A 24634-nucleotide genomic window follows, 5' to 3' on the forward strand; every position below is an offset into this window, starting at 1 on the left:
AGTCAGGCTGGGACATGGAGCCGAAGCCCTGGCCAAGGACTAAAGATCAAGCGTAATTGCCCGATTTGCCTCTTCTACGCATATCCTCAGGGATGCAGGGGAGGGGTGGTTTTCAGGGACGAATTTGGTATTGGCATTGGTCCCCTGGCTCAATACCAGTGGTCATCAGTTACACCATGACAGCCTGTAGTATCTTCATTTCAAATACGGATCATGAAAAAATGCTTTTACATGTTGATTTCACTGGACTTGAGGAGGGGGGAGGGCACAGCTCCATCCTGTGTGTGGCTGACATTCTGCCTTGCTACACACCCTTTCCACCTTTCTGACCTTGTAGCTTGGAGGAGACCACCTCTGCTCCTTGGTCCAGTAGCTGTGTCCTAAGCCAATCAACATGTGGCATTCACTTGGCCACAGGAATCCATTAAGCAGGGGCCCAACTGGCCCAGAGCCCAGACTTTGGTTCAGGGGTCGTGGGAGCAGACCCTCTCACTCTGGGAGCTGTTGCAGTCATCCTTGACTATGAGAAGTAATGGCGTTGGTATTGCACAGTGCCCTGTGCTTGGACTTTTATGATAACCAATAAAACCCCTTCATTGCTGAAGTCAGTATGAGCTTGGTTTTCTACTACATCAACCAAAAGCATTCTTACAGATGTGTCAGTCATAATACTTGTAATAACCAACAGCTACATGCATCTTGCTCTTTAAAGGCATCTTCTCTTTCACCACCATTACCATAGCCGTAGCATGGTAACGACTTCGAAGCCAATTTGGGCCTCCTCCTACTTGAGGGGTATTGTGCCCCATGCCCAATTCAATGAATTTTAGGGGGAAGCTCCAGATTTAGGCTCTATTCTATGAACCGTGGGCAAGTTACTTCCTCACTTTGGACTTTTATCTCCATCATTACAAAAGGAGGGAAATTAGCTGAATTACTTCTGGGGCCATCCCAAAGGATAGTCACAATATCAGTGTCATTTGGCAGTGTGTGTCCTCCTGGGCCAGACTTAGCAGGTCTGGTTGGCACTTGGGCATCTGAATCAGGTTAACCTCCAAAGAGCTCTATCCCAACACCTTTTCTTCCTTTACTCCACTGGGGTAAATGTCTGGGGGAGAGGTATGACTGCCTTCCACCACCTTGGAACTTGTCTCTATGCAAGACAGATCATCACATTACTCCTCAATCCTTGCATAATAGACAGAATGGTCAGTTCTTCCAGGTGCCAAAGCTTTCCTCTTTCTAGGGTCTGCTTTCCCTTTTCCTACTGGTTGCCAGGAAGCTCAGCGCTATACTGACAGTTCTGCTGGGGTAACCATCCTACCAGTCATTTCCCCTAACATGTGGTACTGTTGAGAGACATGAATGGTATTTAATAAGTTCTTAACTAGGTACCTCACATCTAGCAAGCTCAAAGTAAATAGGAGCTATTATTATGTCTTAGTTTTCAGATCTTCCCTTCTATGTTATTTGTAACCATCTGGCTACATGTTTCATTGTTGGTGTTGCCTCAGGTACATTTTGGCGGTTGGCAGTGAAAAACAATAAAGAAGTTAGATGCAGAGTTCTCTGTCTTCTATTCCTCCCCGCCCCCAGAGTTATCTTGTCTCCTAGTTAGAAAACCAAATCAGAAGCAGCTGGAGAAGATGGATTTTTATTTCTTTTAAAAAAATAAATAAAATACATACACTGGCTTGAATTTCCTTCCCTTCTCTTACACCCTCCCTCAAAAAGAAACAACCACTCTGAGAATCCTTAGGAGAGGCAGAGAGCAGGCCGCCTGGATCCACCCTGGGAGAAGACACTTGACACACGAGGGGTCAGACAGAGGCTTGGCCGCTGTGGTGGAGATCGCCCTTCAGCAGGGGATGGACTGTCCCAGCTTCACCCCAGAGCCCTCACAGTTCAGTCTTTACCTTGTGCATCAAATCCTTTTGGTCTATCTTGTCTAAGTCCTGGTACCAGCGGTTGTAAGCCAGTAGGGCGACATTCTTGGCGGCGACAGCCATCACCTCCACAGAGCTGGCCGCCCACTCCAGGGCATTGAGGTGGAAGAGCTGGTCGTGGAGTGCAAATTTGGGGAGGGTGGTGCGGGAGCCGTGGACGGGGTGGGCCTGCCACTCCGCCGTCTGCACTGAATAATAGGAGCGGAAGAGGGTCTTCAGCTGGGACCGGAGGAGGGGCTTGGGGGACTGGACTCGCCACACGGCTGCGTCCTGAGGCTGCTTCCGCCTAAAGCTGGCCGAGATGTTGACGGGACAGATATTGTCCAGGGCACAGAAGAAGGTGGGGAAATCTGTGGTAAGGATGTTGGCGAAGGGAAAAAGCTTAGGGTCGGGGAAACCAAAGTAGGAAGAGTTGAGGTAGCCGTGGACCAAGGAGATGACAGTGGGCTGGTAAGAGTCCTGGATGACGTCAACGGGCGGGTCGAAGCCTTCAAAGGTGATGGTGCTGTTGTCCAGGTGCAGGGGGGCGGCGATGACCACTATGTCATAGAAGTCGGAGCCAACGCCTACCTCATTCTCATACTCTACCAGGTACAAGGGTTTCCCTTCTAGAAGAATTGAGAAAAGAGCACGAAAGCCGACTTATTTCTTGGCTTCTACACTCTGATCTCCCATTTGGGGCCTAGCATTGAGGGTATGAGGCCCTTGGTGCAGCTGGGCTGTCCAGATGGTGGGTCCCCCTCTTTCCACGCCAGCGTGACGGCAGGGCAAGCACTGAACTGGGAGTCAGGAGACCTGAGGTCCAGCTCTGCCTCTGCTGCTGACTAGCTTAAAATTCTCAGTGGTCAAATAAATGGGGCTAGATGAATGCAGAGCTATTTTCTGGCTCTAATTTCTGAATTGGGACAACAGTGCCCTCTGGTGTCACTCGGCAATGGTGGGGCTTCCCGTTGGTTTTTTGGAATCCTCCCAGGCAGATCACGAGGGGGCGGGGCGGGATGGGGGGGGTGGTTTAGGGACAGAAGAGGGGAAGTGTTCACTGTGTAGGAATGGGGCGGCTATGCTCCCGGCTCTGTCCATTTACCTGTCTGCTGCAGAGTCACAGAGGTCACTGTGGCATGGATCACGTTGGCCTTGGTGAGCTTTAGCAGACCGGAACACACCAGCTTGTTGCCTCCCTCCACGGACCATAGGGTGCCTTGGGCCCCGGCTAGCGCCATAGCCCCTGGGCAAAGCGGAGTGTGGCTGGTGGGTTCTCAGAACCACGGGGCAGTGGAGCTAGAGAATCCACCCCCTCCTACCTGGGCCTCCCTTCCAGGCCAAGATCCCTCCCAACCACGGGCAACAAAGTGCTCAGGCAACCTTACTGAGCTGGGTAAATGTGAGGTTATGGGGAGACCAGCCCATTCTGGGCACCGTGGGCCAGGGAAGGGCAGGTGGGCAGGCTGAGGGCCGTAGGCTCACCAGCAAAAGCGGGCATTGCTGCCGACTGGCCATAGCTGGCCCGCAGGACGGCGGAGACGATGTCATCGATAAAGCGCTGCGTGACCCCCACCTGCAGCAGGGACTCGGCCACAGAGCGCTGGGTCATGTTGATGAAGCTGGACTCCCCCAGTGAGTACAGCAGCTCCTCCACACCGGAGAAGGCATAGCCGTGGGCCTGGTACTTGTAGATCCTGGGAGACACACGGAACTGGAGCCCTTTTGCAGAAAGAAACCTTTGGGCTGACCGCCCGCTACTGGGCCGCTGTGCCTGAGAAGCCCAGCAGGGACCCACTCTCCTCCCCACGTAGAGGTGGGGAGAAGAGGCTGGTTACACTCCCCTTAGCCTGTTCGCTGGCTGAAGTGGGCCTGCACCACCTAGAGGGACAGCGCAGAGAGAAGGGCAAATGCCCGGAATCCCACTGCACCTGGCTTCACACTATGGCTCTACTGAATGACAGTTACAAAGCCCTCTGAGCTCCTCCCTGCCTGAGGTCACAGCCCTCTTCTCATCCAGCTGGGACTGCCAGGCAGCAGGCCTTGACCCCACTGACAGCTTCGGCTCTGCCCTGAATTCTAGGACCGCACTGGGCCTGATGGCAGCTGCTTCATGCCAATGTGGTCACCCGCTCTGCTAGCCAAGCCTGTCCTCTCCCACGGCTCAGTGCAACAGGCCTCCCACTGAACTGACGCCTTGTCCCTTCCTCCACAACTCCCACAATCTCATGTGCCTGTGACCACCTGCGACCACATGGATTTTTTGGATGCGCTGGCCTTTGAAATATTGCCTCTGCCGGGCATGCTGTGTAAACATGTTGAGTTTGGTTATCAGCGGGACACCAGATGGAGGTGTCCAGAAAGCAGTTAGAATGTGGGTCTGGAAGTTAAGGGGATACAGGCTGACAGGTGGAGGTCACTGCTCATGAAAGGAAGAACTCAGCATTGTTGGTTTGAGTCCAATTGACAAGAGAGAAAAGTATGAGAAGCAGGGGTAAGGATATAACCTTTGGGGGCTACCTGGAGGATAGAAGGAGGAAGTGCCATAAAAAGCATAGTTATGAAAGTGGAAAGAGTGGAAAAGCACTAGAGGCCAGGACGAAGGCCTGGAGGCCATGCCGAGTGCCTGACAGTGAGGGCTCTGCATCTGGGCCAGGAAGCAGGAAGAATCTTCGGGAGCGTCTTTGGGGCAGTGCCAGCTTGGCAAGGGAGTGGACTGTGAGAAGTGGACACGGTGGCAACAGACCACCTGTCTTCGTCACCTGGAAAAGGGAAGGGGAATGGGAACCAACGAGGAGAGAAGTGTGAAGAAAGGCGTTTGTTCTAGATGGGAAAACTAGGGGACAGCAGTTTGTAAAGGGGCGGCCCACCCGCTGCATGTGGCCTACTGATGTGTTTCGCTAGGCTTATAAAATGAATTGGTCGCATACAATGTAAAACTGGGAGATTTCACATATAACTCTGGAAAAATGGGAAGATCTAGCCACACGAGGCTGGCATTCCCACGAGGCTACGGTTGGCTCTCAGAGCACTGGCTGACCCTTTCTGATGTGGCCTTGCCCATCAGGGCGCCCCATTCCCTCCCCTTCTCTCCCATCTGGCTGCTGCATATCCCAGGTCCTCTTAGGTGCCTGAGTTTATAGCTCATGCTGAGTTTAGTGGAGGGAAAGAGGATGCCAGAGTGACAGCACCGGAGCCCATGCCTTCGCCGAGCCAGTACAGTCCTGGCGCTTGGGGCTTGATTGGAACCTGGACTAAATGGTGCTGGGTTCTCACACCCAACAAGTACCCTTACTTTTCAACAATTTACAGTCAGGCCGGTTCCTCCCCTACCTCTTTTCCTCTGTCCCTCTGGAAACCCCACAGCTCTGCCCAGCCCTACCTCATGAACTTCTCCATGACCTCCTCCACCCACATCTGCAGTCTCAGGAAGCTGATGCCATAGTGCCACCAGAGGCGGAAGAGGTTCAGCAGGTACCAGTCAGTCTCCTCCAGCACGAAATTCTCCCCACCGAAGATGGCACTCCTGCCCACCACCTCTCGCCGGTGTTTCAGCCCTGAGGAGACATGGAGGAGGCCCTCAGGTCCCCTTCGGAGGGCCCCCCAGGAGACCTACTGCCTGAAGCTGAAATTCAGGGCTCCATCAAAGGGAATAGGAACACTTTGGTTTGTTCATATGAGCTGCTTGTTTAAAAATAGTAAACAAACACACGGGGGAATATTTAGCCTGGCTAATCAATAGAGATAAAAATAAAAATAATGCACCAGCTTACATTTTTTTTTTTTTTCAACAGGGATCCACTTAGCAGAGTGAGGGAAATTCAGATGTCATCCCAGAATATCCAGGGGCAGACAGCTGCAGTGCCGCTCTGGGAGGGCTGGGCACCAAGACCACGTGGAAAGAAAGAATCATGACTCCTTGTAAACCACCTACACTCTACAACTTCTAGAGCACTGAGACTTCCGTATCTCACTCCATCCTCTCACAGTCTGGGAAGAGGCAGGACAGGTGTTAGCATCTCCACTCAAAGATGTGGAAACTGAGGCTTAGAGGTTACAGGCCCTGTGCCAAGTCACCATTCCCATCCCTGAGCCACTAAGTTCCCTTACCCGGGGGCAAGCAGTAAGTTCCTTCCTTCAGCATCCTTCAGAGATATTTTGTGAAACACTCATAAATGTGCCTATCTCTATGTTATTCTTCTCCCCACCTCCACATACTATACACTGCTCTGCACCTGACATGCTGTGTCTTGGAGATCGTTCTAGACCTGGGTGTAGGGGACGTCCTCATCTGGCTGCTGAATAGCCTGTCCTTACACAATAATTTATTAACCTCAGATCACAGCAGGTGGGCAGGTAGGATCTTTTGAACCTTTTGCTATTACAAACAATGCTGTGATGAATAACCTTGTGTGTATGCCACTTTGCCTAAGTGCAAGTATACCTGCAGGACCACTTCTGAGAAGTGGAATTTCTGTGTCAAACAGTGTATGTTAATCGCGGTTTGGATAGATGCTGCTGGAGTTGAATACCAGCTCTCTCACTTATTAGCTGCATGGCCTTAGCTGAGGTGTATACATTTTCTGAGCCTCAATTTCCCCAGGAGGAGATATAACCCGCCTCTCATAGTCTGGTAGGGAGGATTAGAAGTCGTGTCTACATACCACCTACAAGGATGCTAGGACACTGGCAAGCACATAGCATGCGAAAGGCATTACAGTTATGATTATTACGAGGTAGCAAACTGAAAGGGAAAGAAACTGGCCTGGAAGTCAAACTTGAGTTCTAATCCCGGCTCTGCAACTAACTCACTGTGAAACCTCGGGCAAGTTTCTTCCCCTCTCTGGTCTCAGCTGCTCTATCTGTAAAATGAGGAGATTGGACTGCATGACCTTACGGCCTTGACCACAGGGGCAATCTAGGAAGGGCCTGATGGCTGCTGTCAGCCCTGGGGGCTGGACGATGGAGCCTCAGGAGGTCACACTCACCCAGGTGCTTGACGAAGTCCTGCATGTGCAGGCTTAGGGAGTGGAAGGAGGCGGCCCCACTCTCGTAGTGCTGCTTGTTGACCGAGATGGTGGCCAAACGGCCACCCACTGTCCCCTTCTCGAACACATCGATCTGCACCCGGGGGCCGAAGTGCTGCTGCAGGAAGTGGGTCACGGCAGAGCCTCCGATTCCGGCCCCAACCACAGCTGTCAGCAGGCCCGAGAGGCAGGCAAGGAGAGAGACAGAGCATGGGCATGAGACTGCAGGTCACACCTTCATGAACTCCTGCGCCAGGGGTTCCCCGGCACTTGCCTTCATACTCATAACACCTCAAAAACAAACAAACGAACAAACAAACAAACAAAAACCCTGCAGACTAGTCTTTATTAATAAAGAACAAAGGACAATCTGAAAACAGCCATTTACTGTTACCCTCATTTTATAAAGAAAAAGACACCTTGTCTCTATTTTTATTTCACTATGAAAACCTGGTCATTGATAGGTACTGTTAGGTAGATCAGCATTTGGAAACTACTCCTTAATTCAAGGGTTGGCAGACTACAGTCTCTGGGTCAAGTCCAGGCAGATGCCCGTCTTTGCAAACAAAGTTTTATTGAAATATAGTCAAACCCTTTCTTTAGCTTATTGTCTCTGGCTGCTTTCATGTGAGGCAGAGTTGAGTAGTTGCAACAGACTGTATAGCTAGCAAAGTCTAAAATATTTACTCTCTGACCCTTTACTGAAGAAGTCAGCCAACCCGTGGTCTAGTCCAACCTATCACCTGACACTTAAATCATTTCTACATCGGTGTTTGCCAAGACTGGAATGCATACTGTGACAGGTTGATTATTGCCGTATAAGGCACTCTGTTCCAGCTTGGACTCTTGTTGTAAGTTTCGGCTTGTCGAAGTGTTTTTGGGTCTTATCATCCACTGTCTTTCCTACACCTCCCACCTTCCTGTTATTTGTAAACTTGGTTCATACACCATCAGTACTCTCATTCGAGTCACTGATAAAAACATTTCACTAGGCAGGGCTGTGAGGTGCTACTCGGAACCACTGTCCAGACAGATATTAATGTAGACACTAATACCAAATAGGACTGTAAAAGGACAGTAAAGCAGGTCTGAAGCTACTGAATTTGCTTGCCATGCTACCTACCATTTTTGTCTACCATGTATCTGAGACACAGCTTCCTCTCATCTGATAAACTAGTAACCCTATCCAAAAAAAAAGAAAAAAAAAAAAAGAAAAAAGATAAATCTGGTGTGATTTGTCCTTCCTGGACCCATGTTGGACCCTAAGACCACTATCTCCTGTCAAGAAGGCAAAAATATAAGGTGCTTTATGATCTGGCCTCCACTTATTCCATTCGCTGCTCCACCCTTGCAATACTCCACCTTCTTGTCTGTCTCGACTGCTTCTGGTGTGGAGCATGTGACTCTGCTCTCTCATGCATGCATTGCTCCCTTATGGTATTACTGTTGCATTCTGCCTTGCTGACTTCTATGGCCTTCATGTGTCATTGCTCAGCTTGCCTGACCCACCTAAAGACGACTCAGGCATCCCTCCTGCATATTTCCGCATCACTCTCCTTACCCTCAGCCTGGTCTTTAGGACATTCTATTCAAATGGTCTGTTAGTGACCGAGAGCAGATCACTATGTCTCCAGATCCTGGCAGGCAGGAGAGTTCGTTAAGTTTTGTTGCAACTTGAAAAAACAAACAACTTCCTCCATCTCAGTGTTCACAAAGCCACTTCCAAGAATGTCATTAACCTTTTTAAACCAGTGTGCTCCCCTCGCCTCCATTTGCAACAGAGCTCCAAATTACCCATTTTACAAAAGAAAAACTGCTATCACAAGGCCTGGAAGCTGCCCAAGGGCTACAGGGAAGCAAAAGACCTCACCTCTTTGAGAACCAGCTCACTTGACACCCATGAACTGACACTCACTCTTCTGGTCTATGATACGATGTGCTGGTGCATGAGATGAATCAAACAGGATCTATGCCCTCCTGAGCTCAGGCAGGGAGTGGGCAGACAGACTCATGCACAATCAGCCATGACAATGTGTGACTAAATACAACAACAGGGACTCTGGAAGAGGAAGCGATGAGTTCTACCTGCCTGAGGGTGTGGAAACACAGGTTTCACAGGGGAAGGAACATTTGATCAGGATCCTGGAGGACATTTGGCTTTGCCTATGGACAGAAACCTCCCCCCTCCCCCCACACACACACAGAATAAGAGGATGAGCAGGGCAGCACATGGAACTATGGGGGCATTTAAGGGGTCCAATGCCACACCCAGGTGTTCAGGCTTGATCCTGCAGTAGTCCGAGGGGTAAGCCATTCTAAGAGGAAACTCCTCATTCTCACTGTGGGTAGAGTCATCACCAAGGGTGGACAGAGGCTCCTGTCAGAGGCGTGAGGACAAACAGGAAACTATAGGGCAGCTTGGCATTGCCAAGTGTCCTGCTCTAGATGACTCCGGGGGCGAGGCAGGCAGCAAGCTCTGCACTGCCAGAAGCAGTAGTGCTGGGAGGAGGCCCTGAGTGGGCAGCAGGAAATGTCCAGCTGTTTCCCAGTCCCAAGAGATGAGGGAGTACCCAGCACCTCCAGACACTGCCTAACTCTTCCCCATCCTTTAGAGCCTGGCTCAAAATCTATCTTCTGCATGAGGTCCTCTTCGATCACTTTGGCCTTCTTTCCTCTGAAAACTCTAAACTCTCAATCCCAAACTGATTTCTGGCATGCTTCAGTATGTCTTAACCCTTTGGGGCCTGAGCTGTGGTTTTGTAAACCAAGAAGCCTTAGCACTGCATTGACTCTATTAAGTCTGTGGTGCTCCCATGGGACATCCCTCCCTGCTAAGAGGGTTACACAAGAGGGCAGACAGTGGAGTAGGAATGCCTACTCACCCACACGAGAAGCCCAGCAGCTCTGCCTATGGGAATTAGATATGTGAGGGACTCGAAAATCTTTAACTCATGTTAAAATGACAACTGTTAAGAGGAAAAAAACTAAGCATATATGGAATGCTAGTCAATAATATGCACAATGAAGTGTTTAGCAAAGCGTCCTGTCTGCAATTTATTTCGAAATCCATTAAAATATAAGATGGATTAATGGCCGTATGACAGGTATGTAATAGGGCAAGTAAATACAGCAGCAGTTTGTTAATGGCAGAATCCAGGTGTTGGGTATACAGATGATCATTGCATAATTCTTTCAACTTTGGTGTACATTTGAAATTTTCAAAATAAAATGTTGAAAAAAAGAAAAAAAGACCGCTTTTAAAAGTTCCCCACTCTAATTCAGTAAATCTATCTCCAGCAGACCTACCACGGGTTCTGTCTTCTACTCTCCTTGAGGTTCTGGCTTAGACGTTACTTTCAGGAAGCCCTCCAACACCCTCCCAGAGCCATCAAAGTCTGGGGTGAAGCGCCCTTCCTCTATATCAGGGTACTTACAGCCTTAGCACTAACTTCCTTGTATTGTGCAGTCTTGTCTGGAAAGGAACTATGGAGCACCTACTTCCCAGACGGCCTTCAATAAACGTTTGTGAATGACAATCGCCCAGACCTTGTCTTCTCCGTCATCAGGGAACCTGGCAAAAAGTCAGGTCCATGGCAGATGCTCAATGCTTCTGGATCTTTCGGCAAGATATGTGGCCAGTCTTGCCCCAAGACTCTTTTCCGCCCCAGAAAGCCCTCGACACATGCCCATGCCACCCTCTGCATCAGCGCCTTGCCTACTGCGGTCCCCTTCCTCGCCCAGTCGCAGTCCCTCGCCTCTTCTCCACCCACCTCCTCCCCAGAGGACCCCAGCCTCGCTCAGCTGCCTTCCCCATCCCCCACCCTGCTGCTGCCGGCTGAGAATCCTTTTCCCGCGCAGCATTCCCCAACTCAGCACCCCACCCCGTCCTTCCCGCACCGATTTTGCTGGGCCGGGCGTCTCCGCCTGTAGCGGCGGCAGCGAGGAGCGCGGCTAGCGCGGCGAGGAGCCGGGCAGCGCGGGCCATGGCGGGCGGCGACGCAGACAGCACGCCAGAGTTCGGGTGCTCGCGCGTTGGCGCTGGCTCGCCGCCCCGCCCCGGAGCCCCACTGGCCGGTCCGCCTTCCACCCTCGCTGCTCACAGCCTCTCATTGGACGAGTAGTCGTCTTTCTCCAGCACAAGGCCTTCATTAGCTGCATCTCTTTTCGGGCAGACTCTGTCATTGGTAGCTTCCCTGTCCCGCCTCCTGGATGAGGGCTCCTCATTGGAGGGCTCTGCTCGGCGCAGGTGTGCGCGCTCCGGTGCTCAGCATCAGGACCAGGACCAGGACCAGGACCGGGAGCCAAATAGGGGATTGACGGAAGAAAAAGAACCGAAGCTTTGACGACCTCGATTCAAGTCCAACCTCTGAGAGTTACTAGCTCTGTAACCTGTTTGCTCCGTGTCCCACTCGGTTTCCCTGCTCTAAGTGGTTGTGACAATCACGAGATAAGGAATGTGAAAATGCTTACCAATGTCTCCCAAAGCTAGAAACTGCTGACCAAGCATGCAGTCAGGGTTACCCTATGCATATGCTGATACAAGGCCAGATGCTTCTGAGATTGTTATCTACGTTTATTTGCAGCGTCTACAGTTTATCTATGCCTTCTACTTAAAAAACAAGGGGTCTCATCCACTCTGAGGAGAGGAAAGGTAGGAATAAACTCCTGTTTTCACTGTTTAAGGAGACAAGATTAATGCGGCTAGTTTGAGACTGAAAGATTCCCTCTAGCAGAAAATAAAATCGAGGATGCATTTCGGGATAAATAAAATCTATATTTACTGAGTCAGATTGTGGCTAAGAGAAAAAGCTGAAGGAATTGAGAGAACAGTAAAAGAGTGTATATTTGGGGTCCTAAATCAGCTTTGAGTCTTAACAGGGCCAAACTGGATTACTAGTGAAGTGGTAGATGAGTAAACATGCATTCTTCATAATCTTAAAAAAAAAATCTTTTTTGGAGATGTGTCAGAATGCAAAACCTTTTAAGTTCACTTTCCAAGACTCAAAATATTCCTGAATTTTTTAACAAAGCATTCATTGATAACTGTGCAAAGTTCTCTTACGTGCTGATTTGATCAACGAGGTGGGTCAGCAGTCAATAAAGTGACCATATCAATATACAACATGAATCAGGCAAAGACATTAAACGTGAACTGCAGTTATTTCAAGTTGGGTTTTATTAAAGTTATTTCTGCATACCATATATCATCCTTAGTTTTCTCTATTTGATTTTGCTTTAGCGTTTAAATACCTTTATTTATTTATCAAATCCTTTACCGTGAAAGCACCAAATGTTACTGATTCCCTTATGGTAGTGAGAAAAATCTGTAAGATTTGTAGAATCCAAGTACTAAAAAACCAAGATCTCCTCTTCAAGTGAGCCAAAGCTCCCTACATATCTTCTGCAAGCCAATAGTGTCTTTTCACTTTACCATCAAGATGAAGATAATTAGCACTGACACAATTTTCTTGTTCCTTCAACCTAAAAACATGGATTTTTTGCATTTTGATTAAACAAACAAAAAAAGCCCCAAACCAGAAGATAGAAGGAAAAAAGTCACCTTGATTAGCTTATAAGTTTTAATTGTTAAGCAACTGTTAAGCAGTCTTCCCCTTTTCCTAGACTTTAGTCAGCTATAAAAATGTAGGAAAAACAATGTGTATAATACAGAGCACTGTATTGAAGACCTACTGTAATAGGCAATTTACATATTTCATTTAATCCTCACGATATTGTGGAGAATTATTATGACCATTTTAAAAATAAGGAATCAACCTCAGAAGGGTGAAATGACTGGGGCCCAAGGTTACACAGATGACTGAGCTGGGATTCGTGTTCAAGTGTGTGCCTACCAAGCTTCTCTGCTCTATTATGCTGCTCTAGCTCCCCAAAGCCCTTAGAATTTAGATTCTTACTGTTATAGCTCCATCTTCTAAATTTACAATTTTAAGTCCACAAAGCTACTAATAAAAAAATCTAAAAATTATTCTCAATCTACTTGCTAAAACAGGAGGTTCCAAGGAATATTAGAAAACTTCAGGTAATCAGAACATTTCATATGTAAAATTATGGTTATTCTAATTCACTGGTAATGACAGCTAGTAATCTAAGAACCCATGGGTAATTATAATTGGCTCATTTTCTTGTCACCATCTGTCAATCTCAGGAATACAGGCAAAATAAGTTTCAAAAATTCCTATTGTGAAACTGACTGCTCATTAAACTTACAGTACGCACTCAGCGGAATGACAAAAGAGGTTCTGGTTTTAAAATGCCAGCAGCGTTGTTTGCATTTTAAAAGCATGTACTTTTTTTTTAAGTGTCTAAATCTGGTGACGATGGTAGGGCCCACTGGGGGATGGCTTTATTGACTGAAGTCTGTGTAGTGTTCTAGAATTATATATATCTAAGAGAATAATTTTTACCACTTTACTGAAAGGGGTCGAGTTCCTGTACCTGTAGAAATCGATTTATTTCATGGGTAACTAACTTAAACCTAAACCTATGCAATCTGGACAGCTAACATTTAATTGTCTGCAGGGGACATCTTCGCAAGTTCATTAAAGAACTATTGAATCTTAAATGACTGAAGTTAATATCTAGTTGTTCCTTATTCAAATTCTCACTGAAATTTAGTTCACTAGTTTTAGACATTTTCTTTGAGTCCAAATCTAAAAAGTCTGTTTTCATACTTCAGAAGAAGTGGAAGGGGTGAGATTATATCATCTTTAAGGCCTCTTCTAACATTAAAATAGGCATAAGTGACCTCCTTTCTAAAGTCTCATGTATCATTTATTCACTAACTCATTTATTGAACAAATCTTTTACAAAACACTAGCTACAAGAAGCAAGACTGAAAGAATCAAAAACACAGAGGCTCAAAAGTCTAGGTTAATATGTAAAAGGGGAGCGAAATGTATGACAGATACAAAAACTAGGAAACAAAACTTTTCAATGTAAGAGAGGTAGTGAATTGTATCAATTAAAAAAAAATTCAGCATAATTAAATGAAAGGAGATGGGAACCTAACGTCTTTGCCCTGACCACATCCCTCTATAATCTAATAAAGGATCATAATGCAAATTTGACAAAGTGGCAGAGGATTTCAAGGCTGGTGAAAAGAGAAATTGTAGGTAAATTACCTATACAGACCAATTTAGGTCACTAGCTGCCTCAGTTTCCCTGAAATTATTATATACCAAGGAGGCTGCAAATAAGTTGAAGATAACTCAGCAAAGAAAGCACAAGGTTTCTTCACCATCCTTGCTTCCTTGCTTGAAAGGGATCTGGGTATCTGGAATTTCTTGATGTTCTCTGTCTTCCAAGTCTAGCCTGGGCCTTTAGCCCTTGTAAATGGGAATCGGAAAGGGGCAATAAGTATGAATATGAATTCTACTTGGCAGGGACTACGAGGACAAAAAATGGCTATAAGAAAAATAAAAAAAAAAGAGAAAGTCCTGAAAAAATCTATGTGTATAAAAATCAACCCAAATGTTCTACATTTGCACAACTATAAAGGATTATCACGTAAGTACTCAAATGTACCAATCCCTTTTCCCACAAAGTACACAAGATCCTATGCAATACCTGTTATAGGGACTATCAGAAAGGAACAATTAGTCCAAAATACATAAACATATACTCATTTCCACCTTTTAAAAAGATTTTGGATTGACAGTCATCAGAGTACTAATTCTTTAACATAAAGGCCATAGGAACACTTGTCACATTGTTCAAATGCCCAATGGCAAGACTTCTGATGAGACCAGACAGGTCACATTAAATCAATAGAGTATCTTCGAAATAAAGCCAATATGACTAAATCCAAAACAGATCACATGAAGTACCTCATGTACAAACCTAGTTTAATAAATAAAGGAAACACAGGTGACTGCGCTCTGGAAGAACGTTCGCTTCCTCATGGCCCATTCAGAGTCTTCTCTGAGATTCCACTGCCACTTCCACCTGGGCAAGTCTAATGGTGCGGCCATGAAGCTTGTAGCCATCTTGCCTTACTAATGCCACAGTGCCAGGCTGCACCCCAACACCAGCTGGCACATGACAGATGAGTTCATGCTTATGAGGGTCGTATTTGTCACCAATGGGTGTCATCTTCTCCAGGCCATGCTTGGCAAATACGCTTTTCAGCTTTGCTTCTAAAAGTGACAACCCCCGGAAGATCTTCTCTAGAGTAAGCTTCTGGTCTCCAAGCTCTGTTTCTTCAGAAATGCACTCTGTAGTCTTCTCCAAAATGTCTGCCACCTCTACCAAGTCCTTACAGAAACTCTGAATTCCTATAGAGAAGACAGATAATTTTATTGTTTGTGAGCAAATCAGCCTGCCCTTGGAAGGCCCAGATAGGTGGCTAGTATACTGGGCACCCCAGGAAGTGAGCAGACTGCCACATATAACTCAAGGATCATCATCAATAAGTACCACCTTACCCAATGACAAGCCAGTTTCTCTTGGAAGGCATACTAGGAAATGGGGAAGATGGGCAGAAGCCAAGAACTAGGTAAGACTATAAAAAATAGGCTGAGGAACTTTAAAAATGTGACCATTTTTATGTTTCTTGTATTTTTGTTGCTATTTATTTTTAACATTGAAGTTACGTACATTTTGAAAATTCTTGCCTGTCTCAGTTGTGCTGAGGCATCCATTCTCAATAGGAGCAAGATGTTAAGATTTCATAGAGGGAAGTAATAAAAAAAAAAAACAGTTGACAAGGCTGTGCTTAGGTGGTTCATTTTAAGGACTGGCTCAATACAAAAAGCCACAACCATAAATGAAGTCTCTAACTGCCTGCTATGAAGTTACATGTAATTGCTAGAGATGGGCCAAAAACTAGTCTTATCTTTTTAGAATCACATGAACTGTTATAGATCACACGAAAAAGGTGAACTTGGCTGTTGAGAAATCTCATCATTCCCAAAGCTGCATTTTGATTTTTCTGACAAAAATGATAAGAGATGTCACCATTACAGATGTCTATGATAACACCAATGCCTTGGTAGGGAAAAAAGGTCTTTGTTGATCCAGCTTTAATCCAGGGACAGGTTTAGGGATCTGTGCCAAAATAGGCAGACACCTCAACTGTGCTCAGAGGTAAAAAGGAAGATCACCTACAGGCAAACAATAAAAACAGATGACAGAGGAAGGAACGACTGACAGAAGTAAAAATTCTACCTTTAACTTCTGGGTAACAGAGATCCATTATAGCTTCTTGAGCCAAACAAGTGGAATGGGATTCAAATTAGTCTAATAATAACATATATAATGGATTTGAAGGTGCCGGGGGCATGACAGATAGGCAGGAAGAGAAGGTAATGGAGAAGAAAGAGTGAAATTAAGACATATTTCCAGAGAACCAGACTTGGTGTGATCAAAGTTGCAGAAGATATCTCTCTGACCCCCATTAAGGGGTGGCAGTCAGAAAATGTCAATGGCTCTTAATGAGATCAACTGTGAAAGTAGACAACCTTAGCCAAAAGCTTGAAAAGTATGCCTGTAAGAGTCATATTCCAACCAAGAGAAAAGAATGTCTTATAAAGATCAATCAATAATATCAAAAGCATCTCTGGTGAGTCAAAAGACAGACACTCTAACAGAATTTTGAATGCTGTAAGCTTCTGGGCTGACTTATATAATGCCAGGGTACAAAGAGCTCCAGTTTTTAGTTAGTAAAGTTGTGTGAATTTGGGTAAACAGAAGCCTAGGTTCTCTTGTCTATACCGTGAGGGGTTCAGTCTCTGATTTCCTTCTAATTATTGTATTATTTCAATAGTAGTTTTGTTGGCATCATTTCTTGGGGTGGAGAGGGAGGATCCTTTGTGAACTATTTAAGAGAAGGTAGATTACTGAGACAAAATTTTATCCCTAGAATAGTCATCATACTATAACCTTTAAAAGCATTCTACTTTTTTTCATACTTCCATGCTCACTAGCAATCTTCAATTTTCTAAGTATTCCTGGCCACAGGAAGAAATGACCTAAGGAAATGACTCATACGGCATGTTTTGCTAAATACACTTTGCTCTGTAAACAAATATATCTCATTATCTATTAAAATCTTTTGAGTTTAATTAATATGTACTTGTTCATGGGGAATTTATTAATTCTTAAGGAAACAGATATAAGCCAGTTTCTACCTCAGAGCTTGACTTCCAGTAAGCCAACTAACCCTGCTCCCCTTAAGTGGGCAAGAAGTCTTCCCTTGCTTTTGCAACCGGTCACAATTGGTCTATCTACTACAGAAACTCCCTGTAGCTCAGAGGTTAGCCAACTTTTTCTGCAAAGGGCCATATAGTAAATATTTTAGGTTTTGTGGGATTAGAGGCAAAAATCAAAGATTTTAATGTAGGTGATTATATAACAAAAGAGAAATTTCCACACATTTTTAATGATGAAATTCAAAATTATATTTATGGACTAAGAGGCCTGGCTTGGCCCCTGACAGTGGGAAATAAGAAACTAAAACTTGGATGAAATATCAGGGATACAATCTGAGAGTCAGGACTTAACTGGTACTTGGAGCCTTGAAACATGATGTCTACAGCACTGAATGAAAAGCAGAATGCTATGCCAAAGCACTGGGATTAGACAGGACAGGAATGAAGTCAATCTGTGCACAAACATACAAGATCCAGAGAACAGGAAGTAGTGTGATTAGAGGTCAGGAGACAATGGACTCATGTCTATATCACCAATTCACTTTTTTTCCAGCTTACTTGTAAAAGACTGGATTAAACAGGATGCAAGGGCCCCTCAAGCACTTTCCATGTGTGGCGAAAGTACAATGCTCCATATTAAATTGTGAGTACAGCAAGTAATCACAGATTTACTCTTTACTCCTGACTTTCTATTACTCAATCAACACTTTCGTGAACACACCTGGAACAAGATGTGGTGCATGTAGAAAAATTTTTCTGAAAGGCTTTGAAACAGACCAAAAATATTCAACATCATTAATGAAAAAATAGATGTAATAAAGCATAGCTTCCAGGGTTATCTGCTTCTATGTGGTCCAAGCTTTTGTCTTTGAGTTATTTTAAAACTTAGCAAACTGTAGAACACTGAGAGTAATGCAAATAATTCTTGTCCATAATAGTAAAAATCGTCTAGTGGAGATGCAATTGATTATTGCACTATAGATACAGACCAATTTTGCTTCTGTGAAGCAATTTCAACATTCCTGATTGGCTTATGCATCTGTTCTTTGGATTCTCCTCTGAACGTCTTAATGATTCACTTGTTGGTTTATGTGTTAAAACAGAATTATTTGTATAAGCACTAGAATGTTAAATGCACATGCTTGAAAAATAAAATAAAAGGCTTGGTCAAAATAAACACAAGCATTATTTAAGCAAATGGTTCACTTGACAACATTCCCTACAAGCAGCACAGAAAGACTATGGGAATAATACGAGGGTAGGGTAGGGATCAGTTAAAGACCCAGATGTGTTTTCACTATGTTCAGTTTGCAGAACTGTTAGTAAGTGGCCTTAAAGTAGAAGGTATTTTTTATTGTGAATAGGTTTCTCACCAAATATCTTGGCGTCTTCTACACATCTCTGAGTTCGCCTTCTTATGTTTTCACCATCAGCTACAGCTCTCTGGTATCTCACCTGACCATCAAAAGCAAAGTCAAAATGATGAGAAAACAAATGCTTTTTGGTACAAAAGAATGTATTTGCTTACTTTACAAACGTTTTCCTCATGCTAGGTTTTTAATTAAAAAAAAAAATTAGTGGGAGTTGCAGAAATCTTAGATCAGCTACTCCAAATCCCCAGTCAAAGCAGGAACCTACTCTTTATAGTGGCCCTGAAAAGCTGTCATTTAGCAAGTTTTCAAGCTCATCTTGAGAAAAAGCTTTCTTTTCACATTTAGCCAACATTGCCACCCTCCAACTTTTGTTAACTGAATTGAACTCTAGGACAACCAAGAGTATGTTTTAAAAATATATCAACTATTTGAAGGCAATTATTTTAGTCCTTTCAGTCTTCTCTTTCATTCTTATAATCCCTGTTTTTTCCTTTCCTTTTTTTAAACTGCTCTCATAAAACATGCTTTCCAACCTCATTACCATTCTGGGTAGTCTTGCTTTGTAATTACTCTAATATCTATCTTCCTGAAAGTGTGTCTGTCAACCCAGAACAGGGCACAGTTTGCCAAATGCAGTCTGATCTGTAGAGTACAGTAATAAATGATCTCACTCATTCAACAAATATTTACTGAGTGTCTGTCATATGCCAGGCACTGTACTTCCTTTGAAGCTACCAAAATGTCAGATACCTAAGCAGTGTAACACAACAGGGCAATGAAAAAGATGATTATGCTTAGTTAGCAATATTTTTGAACTTCTACAGATTATTTTTCCTAGTATACCTAGCAAGAGTGGAAGTAGAAGGAAAGGTAAAGAGACAATTACAGAAAACTTAATTTTAAAAATTGACACAAAAAACTTTATTGGATATTTAAACCAAAGGGAGAACGTGAAGAACAGATAATATAAAATCCACTCACTGTTAAATCCTGGACTTCCTTCTCTAGTTTGATAGCTTTTAGCTTTAAGGCTCTTTCTGCAAGAGAGGGCCCAAGCTCATCGGGAGGGTCCTCAGAACTACAGTCCTCACCAGCAGTTCTCTGGGTGGCGGTGCTGAAAGGGTGCAGACATCCCCTAAAGTGGGAGGGAGGTGGTGCATAATGAAGAAATGCCATCATGGAGAGCCAAAGTTACAACAAAGTTCAGAGACCAGGAAGTTTCCATACTGAACTCTAGACAAAGTATTTTCAGTCACAGTAACGCTATGAAGTTATAAAGTGCTTACTAAGTATCAGACACTGTTTCAGGGTTTTACTTAAATCATCTTTTTATTTCATAATGTTTGAGATAAGTATTATTACCATCCCCATTTTACAATAAGAAAACTGAGGCTCAGAGATGATTAAGACTTGCTCAAGATCACATGGATAGTATTCTATTAAGCCAGGATACTGAGCACCAGACAACAGAAATAACTAGTGGGGACACAAAAGTTAGGAAGAGAAAACCAAGTCCTGACACTCAGAACCAGCAGGGCAATATCAGCAGGCATAATTTAAAACACAAAGACATATAGTTCTGGTTCAATCCTTCATTTCACAAGCGGGGGAAATAAAGGCCAGTAAAAGGATTTTACCAAACTGGAGTTAGGCCTAGAATTCTAAACTGTCTTGATTCTAAGCTATAAGTAAGGCTATTAGAAAGGAGAACATGTGCTGAACAAGAAAGATTCTGAGATGGTAACTCACCTATATACAAAATCAAGTCAGTTAAATATGCATAAAACATTATATGTATGGACTATGAATTGTAAACTGGTGAATAAAATATATTTTTGTATTCAATTATGTTTATAATCTACAATTATGTATAGCTAAAATGTTTTGACATTTAGTTCAGTTCACACAGGAAGAAATTTGGAGTAGGGGTTAGTTTGTAGATCTTGAGTGGTAGTACTTCTGACCCCGCCTCCTTCAATGAAATTTCTAATACACCTCCTGGGTCCTCATAATTTGATGAGAAGTAAAATCAAGAAAACCAATTTGTGAGCACAAAAGCTTTTTAAAAAATAATTATTTATATAAACTGCCATATACTGAAACGTGCTTACTGAGGTGACAACTGAATAAGGGTTCAAAGGGGAGTAAAGGAGTTTGCTAAATAAGAAAAAAAAAAAAAGAAGAAGAAGAGTGACAGTCAGAATAGGATGTAGTCAAGACAACTTTTATCTCCCAGACTTTCCAAGCCAGTCCTGAATTCACTGATTATGATCCAGTGTCAGATTATACACAGGTTCTAAATTTTGGGGTAAGAAAATAGGGTCACCACAGATCTGGGGAAAATCACATAGGGTGAAAAACCTCCTTCCTCCTAAACTTCAAACAAACCACATTTATTCAACAGAAAGCAGGTCAGAATATTAAGGCCAGTTTAAACGGAAAATGGCCAGGGCTCAAGTAGTGAAAGAGTGGAGTTGTGGCTGAGCCCTTCACTTCCTACTTCTGCAGAAATGAAGTCAGGGCGGCGGTGGCTGGGTGGGAGGAATTTTATCAGGAAATATTTTTCTTCTGGTCTAGTCACTTCCCTACATCACAAACTGCTAAAGAGACTTAAAAAAATTAAACGTGATTTAAAAAAAAAAAAAAAAGCCGGAAACCCTGAATTCAACCTCTCACCCAGGTGTTAGTTAGGGCAGGTGTTGTTAAAATAAAAAGGTGAAAAAGTTATGCATACAGTAATTCCCTGATTCTCCCACGGCTTAATTTACATTTCAGAGGTCCAACCTTACCCATCTTCCTACTCAGCCAGTTTTTGTTTCCCAGGAAGAAACAGTCAACAGGGAATTGTTCCTAAGAATAATTAACATTGCTGACTAAAAGCGCCGATTCTAGAACCCTGACTGGTTTCCTTCCCAGTCTGGGTTCCACCACTTCCCGAGTCTCATCTGAAGAAGTTACTCAACTTTTCCAAAGTTCTGCAACTGTCACGATAAGTAATCAATAAAAACTGCCGCAACCGATGAATAAAGGCAGCAACTGGAACTTCACAGACTCCCGAAGGCAAGTGAAAGCGCCGTTTGAATGGAAACCAAGTCTTAACGCTCTCCTTTTCCCAACAGGTCAAGTGAAGCCTGGATAACAGGGAAGAGACTGGCCTAACGTCACACAGACGTCAGAGTAGAGAATCCCAATTTACCTGCAGACACAACAGCTGGGAAAAGGGGCTGGGAGAGGTACCTGCCCAATTCCACCTATGTTTGCGGCTAAAGAGACTTCCCACCTCCGAGGACGTCATCTCGAATCATCCCACCTTCCCCGGTGTGGCAAGGATGCGCCGCTGTCGGCCTCAGTTTGTCCCTCTGTAAAATGGGGCCGTAAGAGCCGGATCCTAGTGGCCAAAAGGCTTGATGCGTCCTCTCGCCCGCAAATGTCTCTCCAGGTCGCTCGTCTCGCATTGTTCTCACGTCCACGACCCCGCGGTCTGCTTCGCTTACTTACCTGCCATCTGACGCGGCACTCGAAGACAAGAGGCGCTGTACCCGCCACCGGACCGCCCACAAGGACCGCGCGGCCATGTTCCCGACCTAGGCTGACGGAGACAGCGCACGCGCACTTGCTCTGAGTCGCGAGACAGGCTCACTTAAAAAACCACGCTTCCCGGCAGCCTTCGCGGGCGTTTTCCCTCTCAAGGTTGCCGGATGTGAATGCTACTCTTCCGGTTCGTGTAGTGCACTGTGCTGGTGGTCCGGGGCGCAACACTTCCCGTCTCTAGTGTATTCGGCGCGTAGGATGTGTTTCTGTTAGCGACAATGTATGCTGGGTGCTAGCCGCAGAATCCGTGGCGAACAAGGATGTCAACTGTGCCTTCGTTGAGTTTATGTGAACTTATAAGCAACAAACAAATGCAAACGCGATATAAAGTCAAAATAGGACCGAGGTTTAAAGGTGAGGGGTATGGTGCTGCGGAAGTCTAGAATACAATATGGCCGAGTGTGGGGAGTTTTCCTAAAGGAAATAATATTTGGACTGAAAGCTGAAGAATGTGTAGATTAAAGAAACAGGAAAGTAGTTCAGGTAGAAGTAAACAGCATCTGCAGAGATCCAGTAAAGAGGGAGAGTGTCGCGAATAAGGGACTGAAATACAGGCGGAAGGGGAGGGGCAACGTAAGATGTCTGGTTAGGCAGGGCCAGATCTCTTGAATTTAAAAGCCCCTTGGTTCTGACCCCATCTCTATCACCCTTCCCTGCTTTTCTCTCAGACTTTCTCATTTCCCTCACTAAAATGTGAGTTTCATTTAGGTAGAGATTTTTTTGGTCTTTATTTTCAGCGAACAGTGCCCTAATGTAGGTCAAAATCTTTTTGTTGAATAAACTTGAGTCTCATTCTCATTGTAGTGGGAATATGTTATAAAGCCTTTACATGTTTAAGGGAGTCACAGTTATAGGGAGGAGATTGCAGGATGTGGGGAAACAGGAGGGAGACAAGCTGTTGGAATAGTCCATACAAGGGTCCTGCGGTCACAGTAGAGACCTCTGTAACCACCCTATCTAAAGTAGTTACTATGTTAAGTGTGTCCAGCACATTTTTGTTTCCATCTTAGTGTTTTGTTTCATTCCCCCACACCCCCCGCCCCTAAGCTAGAGTGTGAGCTTCACGAGGGTGTCTGTTTTGTTTACAGCTGTGATTTCTGACATCTAGTACATAAGGTAGACACAGTGCTCAGTAAAAATTTGTTGAATTAATGAAGGTAGATGGAGTTAGTGGAGAAAGGAAGAAATGGATGAATTTTAGAGAGCTTTAGTCTGGAAAACTGAGAGGATGTGAAGATGGACTGGTGATTGTGGTTGAGGGCATTTGGAGTCGCCAGACTAGATAGTTACTGACTGGATATTCCTTAAGGTTAAAAAAAAAAAACTTAAGGGATGGTAAGTGTGCTTTCATCTTTCTGAATTTTCACCATAACATGGCTTACTTGTAGCTATTTGGGTCAGATTTTCTCTCTGCTTCTCTGTGAGTTCCATGAGGACAGACCTGGAAGTCTTGCATGTTTATATTCTATCCAAGGCCTAATCAGATGTATTGTAGCCAACACCTTATGTTTCCTTTTGGCCTTAGGAGAAGAACAACATGGTTTAAGGAGGGATTATGATCCCCATTTACATATGAGAAAATTGAGGCTCAGAGAGGTTGGTGAACCTGTCCAAGGTCCCCCACTGAAGATCCAATGACACTACAGATCTGAGAGTCCAAACATCTCGTAGTATTGGGAAGGGTGGAGCTTCATTCAAGTTCACCTCAGACTCCTGAGCCTGTACTTTGAAAAACAACCAAACAAGGCATTTTAACAACCGAGAACTAACTTCCTTGGCTTTAGCCATTTTCTTTACACTTTTCTTAGCTGTCCAACTTACACCAAATGTGTTGTATACATGCATCCATTCATTCACCTATTAAGAGCTAGTGTGCTTCTGAATGCTGCAGTACAGCAGGAGGGAATGAATGAAATGAGCCTTGGAACTGAGAGAAAAGGCTGTTGGGTCAGACTTCTTGTATTCAAGTGCAGTCTCTGCCACTTCCTAATTGTCAGCTTTGGCAAGTTAGCTAACCTCTCTTGCCTTCCATTTCCTGAACTGTGAAAATTGGAATAACAGAACCTATCCCAGGGTTTTAGTGAAGACTAAAGAGATAATGCCTAGAAAAGTAATTAATTAGCCCAAGACCAGCTATGTAATTTAAAGGGCAAAAGAAAAATGTAGAGCCCCTTGTTCTAAACTTACTAATAGAGCAACAGCAGAGCAATTAACCGAGCACAGTCCTCCTAAGCGTGTCTTCATAGGTCGTATGCCTATGAAGCTGTCCCTAGCTAACATAGCCCAATGCATGTTGAGTGCTCAATAAATGTTAATTTTTAGTTTCCTAGGGTCCCACCTCTTAAAGAGTCTAAGATCTGTTGGTGAAAAAAAAAAACAAACAAAACACAGTCTCAAAATAACAGCATGGGAAAAATGACACAGGTGGATTGTTAGGTGACATTCCATGATCCACATTTTAAAAAGGACATTGACAATCCCAATCATATGATCACCTTGGTCATTGAAGGCACTTAGGTGGAATCTGGAATGAAAATTGTCAGTTACAG

General features: G+C 44.5%; 2 protein-coding genes across 2 annotated transcripts; both read right to left on the bottom strand.

The window, feature by feature from the left end:
- Positions 1–1638: 1638 nt before the first annotated feature.
- PCYOX1L (prenylcysteine oxidase 1 like) lies at positions 1639–11001 on the bottom strand. Its single transcript, XM_016150346.2, has 6 exons — positions 10850–11001; positions 6914–7120; positions 5308–5482; positions 3411–3622; positions 3031–3171; positions 1639–2554 (listed from the first exon to the last, which is right to left on the bottom strand). The coding sequence occupies exons 1-6, from the start codon at positions 10935–10937 to the stop codon at positions 1899–1901; spliced, it is 1479 nt and encodes a 492-aa protein (XP_016005832.1). The 5' UTR covers positions 10938–11001; the 3' UTR covers positions 1639–1898.
- Positions 11002–12105: 1104 nt separating this feature from the next.
- On the bottom strand, positions 12106–22116 carry GRPEL2 (GrpE like 2, mitochondrial). Its single transcript, XM_016150347.2, has 4 exons — positions 21993–22116; positions 19476–19629; positions 18495–18576; positions 12106–15246 (listed from the first exon to the last, which is right to left on the bottom strand). Exons 1-4 carry the CDS (start codon positions 22067–22069, stop codon positions 14882–14884), a joined length of 678 nt encoding a protein of 225 aa, XP_016005833.1. The 5' UTR covers positions 22070–22116; the 3' UTR covers positions 12106–14881.
- Between the last annotated feature and the right edge of the window lie 2518 nt (positions 22117–24634).

Source organism: Rousettus aegyptiacus, unplaced genomic scaffold (genome assembly GCF_014176215.1).
Source record: "Rousettus aegyptiacus isolate mRouAeg1 unplaced genomic scaffold, mRouAeg1.p scaffold_m13_p_7, whole genome shotgun sequence".
NCBI classification, from domain to species: domain Eukaryota; kingdom Metazoa; phylum Chordata; class Mammalia; order Chiroptera; family Pteropodidae; genus Rousettus; species Rousettus aegyptiacus.

Coding starts and splice junctions, on each gene's coding strand:
- PCYOX1L (XM_016150346.2), bottom strand. CDS start 10,937: ATGGCCCGCGCTGCCCGGCTCCTCGCCGCGCTAGCCGCGCTCCTCGCT. Junction 3,623..5,307: donor GTCATGGAGAAGTTCATGAG/GTAGGGCTGGGC, acceptor TGTGTCTCCCAG/GATCTACAAGTACCAGGCCC. Junction 3,172..3,410: donor AGCAATGCCCGCTTTTGCTG/GTGAGCCTACGG, acceptor CGCTTTGCCCAG/GGGCTATGGCGCTAGCCGGG.
- GRPEL2 (XM_016150347.2), bottom strand. CDS start 22,069: ATGGCCGCGCGGTCCTTGTGGGCGGTCCGGTGGCGGGTACAGCGCCTC. Junction 18,577..19,475: donor AGGAAGTCCAGGATTTAACA/GTGAGTGGATTT, acceptor TTTGATGGTCAG/GTGAGATACCAGAGAGCTGT. Junction 15,247..18,494: donor AGAAGACGCCAAGATATTTG/GTGAGAAACCTA, acceptor TCTTCTCTATAG/GAATTCAGAGTTTCTGTAAG.